This window comes from Coffea arabica, chromosome 5e (genome assembly GCF_036785885.1).
Source record: "Coffea arabica cultivar ET-39 chromosome 5e, Coffea Arabica ET-39 HiFi, whole genome shotgun sequence".
In the NCBI taxonomy this organism is placed as follows: Eukaryota; Viridiplantae; Streptophyta; class Magnoliopsida; order Gentianales; family Rubiaceae; genus Coffea; species Coffea arabica.
This window is the reverse complement of record NC_092318.1, coordinates 37,525,805-37,529,139: the sequence shown is the minus strand read 5'-3', so window position 1 is coordinate 37,529,139 and position 3,335 is coordinate 37,525,805. Positions and strand designations below refer to the sequence as shown.

Sequence of the window (3,335 nt, the reverse complement as noted above, 5' to 3'; positions counted from 1 at the left end):
GCTCAGATCACATTTCAACAAAACAATAATAACAATAATAATAGCCAGCCGTCCAAAGGGCCGGTGGTCACCACCAAGCAATTTAGTCTTTGGTGATGTGGGAGGTCAAAGATTCAATTTTTGCCTCCCACCAATTTACCATTATATGTGGTTGTCTTGAGTGGCTTTCTCCGAGGGTATTTCAACTCTCATCGATTCCTCTCCTTTTAGATTAGGATAGATTAGATTATAGAAATATTGCTATTGTGATAAAAAAATAATAACAATAACAATAAAATAGGGCAGCCACACATTATCGGTCAAGACACAAAGAAAATGTCCAGCCATCAGAAGTGGGACCTTTGCACTTCAGGTAAGATGGTCCAACAAGGCAAAACGACCTAGAACAACTGGAATTTAAGTCATGTGTTGTTGGTGGGCCAAATGGAAATTTCCATCCATTTACAACCTTTCGACCACTACATGATTTTCAAGTGTTCTCAGAGTCTCCACTCCTGCCAGCTTTCTCCTATAAATTGCCACCCCAAAATCCAAATCCCACACACAACACACAAAATACACAACAAAATCCAACTCCCACGCACAAAACACACATTTAGGCAAGAAAAGTAGCCACCACAAAGGCTAGTAAGATGGAGAACTTCCCAGTAATCAACATGAAAAACCTCAATGGTGACAAGAGAGCTTCCACCATGGAGCATATAAAGGATGCTTGTGAAAACTGGGGTTTCTTTGAGGTAATACACATTCCTTTTTTTTTTAAAATTTTCTTTCTGATATAAGGCAAACTAGTGTACCTCATTTTGTTTTTTTTGATGTAACAAACTATTGTAGAGGTTTACATTTTAATGAGTTTGTTTTAATTTTAATGGTTCTAAGAAGTTTACATTATTAACTTTTGTTTCTTTTCTTTTGAAACTTTGATGTAGTTGGTGAACCATGGAATCCCACACGAGATGATGGACACAGTTGAAAGATTGACAAAAGGTCATTACAAGAAATGCATGGAGCAAAGGTTCAAGGAGTTGGTGGCAAGCAAGGCTTTAGAGGGTGTACAAGCTGAGGTTACGGATATGGATTGGGAGAGCACATTTTTCTTGCGCCACCTTCCTGTCTCAAACATTTCACAAGTCCCTGATCTAGATGATGAATACAGGTAATAATTATGGCACATTTCCGATTTCAAGAAATATTTTGAAGCAAGTCTTATGTGGATAAGTAATCATTTTGCTGACAGAAAGAAAACTAAAAAAAATTTGAAGAAATCATCAGTATGAATTTGTCTTTATGTTACTTGTAATAATTCATACCTTGGTTGTTAAAGGTTGTAAATTTGAGTCTTTGTTAACATTTTATTTGTGTTCTAAGCACGGATTTTCTTCTCGTCCTTGTACTATTAGAGTGTTGTTTACAGATGTGGAAAGTTATTCAAGACAAGATCTTAACAGGAGCATGAAAACCATAAATACTGTTGCGCTATAGTTAGTTCCTAGGTCCCAACACAACAGGAAGTTTTGAGCTGATTGAACAATAAACAATTATTGACATAGAAACAGATAGATTTGGATTTCCATTCAGGTTTATCAATAAAATAGCCTTTCATCAGACACAATGATTGACAACTTGGCTTAAAATATGTTAAAATATTCCCTTGTCAACGCCTAAAATGCAAGATATATCCATAGCTCTGTCATAGGCTATTTTTCTCTTTTTTATTAATTCCACCTATCCAATCAAATTTTCCTCATTATTTTTTTCTTATGATGCAGGACCCTCATGAAGGAGTTTGCGGTAAGATTAGAAAAATTGGCTGAAGAACTTCTTGATTTACTATGTGAAAATCTTGGTCTTGAGAAGGGCTATTTGAAGAAAGCCTTTTATGGTTCAAAAGGTCCCAATTTTGGCACCAAGGTTAGCAACTACCCTCCATGTCCCAAGCCAGAATTGATTAAGGGACTTCGACCACACACTGATGCTGGTGGGATTATCTTGCTTTTCCAAGACGACAAAGTAAGTGGTCTACAACTCCTCAAGGGTGATCAATGGGTTGATGTCCCTCCAATGAAGCACTCTATTGTGATCAACCTTGGTGACCAACTCGAGGTACACTTTAATTTCTTGGGATTAAAAATTTATACTTTTATAAGTAATATGATAAAGAAACAATAGATTTCTTACCTTCATACCAACATATTACGTATATTTACATTCGTGCCTCATAAATAAATATTACTTATGAATAGATTATTTCTCATAAAAATTACTTATAATTACGGAATATCATACTAGATTTAGAGGGGTGATTGTAATTTGTAAGCAACACTAAACATCAATATTGATTTATGCAAAAATTAACAAATCGAATTGACTGTTTATTCATTTATGCCTTTTTATTTAGGGTTCTAATTATGTTACAAATTAATCACAGGTGATTACCAATGGAAAATACAAAAGTGTGCTCCACCGAGTCATAGCTCAAACAGATGGAAATAGGATGTCACTTGCTTCATTCTACAATCCAGGCAATGATGCAGTTATTTATCCAGCACCAGCACTACTGGAAAAAGAAGCAGAAGAAAGAAAAGAAGTCTACCCAAAATTTGTTTTTGATGACTACATGAAACTGTATGCTGGACTTAAATTCCAGGCCAAAGAGCCAAGATTTGAACTCATGAAGAACGTGGAAGCCAATGTTACCATGGGTCCAATTGCAACTGCCTAGACTCATAGGAATAAAACAGTGCTAGGATGTTTTCTTCTCCCTCTTATGTTTTCTACTTATTATTATTATTATTTTTTATTGTGGGGGTTGTTGGTTATTCCTAGTCATTTGTTGCTCCAGACAGGAGCGTCCTTTCTACATCTGGGGGACCAAAATTTATTATGTATTAGGAATTCTATGACAAAGAAATAAAATAAGCTTTACATTTCTCCAAAATCATTTGTGGCTACTGTTGCAAAGCCATATGGTTGATTGACCTAATATTTGGTTTAATTGCCTTTAAAAGTCCTTAAAATTTTCTCAATTATTAAACACTCAACATTTTACTTTAATTTATGAATGCTGGATCAATTTAGTCCTCAAATTTCTAACAAATCTGACAAATCAAATATCTGGTACTTCGAACAAAAATACAATTATGTTTGGAACTATGAATTACAATTAGCAAACTTAAGAGAGAAAACTTACAAGGAGCAGCCGGTATCAATATGCAAGAAAAGCTAAGTTTGTCACACATAACTACTTATTTAATAGTTGTAAGATAATGATTAACATATTATACATGTTAAAGCATTTAACAGTAATGCATTAGTAACATGGCCGAGAACTTAAA

The 3,335-nt window shown here is 34.7% G+C and overlaps 1 protein-coding gene across 1 annotated transcript; it reads left to right on the top strand.

Moving 5' to 3' along the window:
• Positions 1 to 523: 523 nt before the first annotated feature.
• LOC113688455 (1-aminocyclopropane-1-carboxylate oxidase 1-like) lies at positions 524 to 2,938 on the top strand. Its single transcript, XM_027206272.2, has 4 exons — positions 524 to 737; positions 930 to 1,156; positions 1,770 to 2,103; positions 2,429 to 2,938. The coding sequence occupies exons 1-4, from the start codon at positions 633 to 635 to the stop codon at positions 2,720 to 2,722; spliced, it is 960 nt and encodes a 319-aa protein (XP_027062073.1). The 5' UTR covers positions 524 to 632; the 3' UTR covers positions 2,723 to 2,938.
• The last annotated feature ends 397 nt before the right edge of the window (positions 2,939 to 3,335 follow it).

Bases quoted from the DNA above. Each gene is read 5' to 3' on its own strand.
- LOC113688455 (XM_027206272.2), top strand. From the start codon at position 633: ATGGAGAACTTCCCAGTAATCAACATGAAAAACCTCAATGGTGACAAG. The intron at 1,157-1,769 runs GTAATAATTATG...CTTATGATGCAG, and splicing joins GATCTAGATGATGAATACAG to GACCCTCATGAAGGAGTTTG. The intron at 2,104-2,428 runs GTACACTTTAAT...AATTAATCACAG, and splicing joins ACCTTGGTGACCAACTCGAG to GTGATTACCAATGGAAAATA.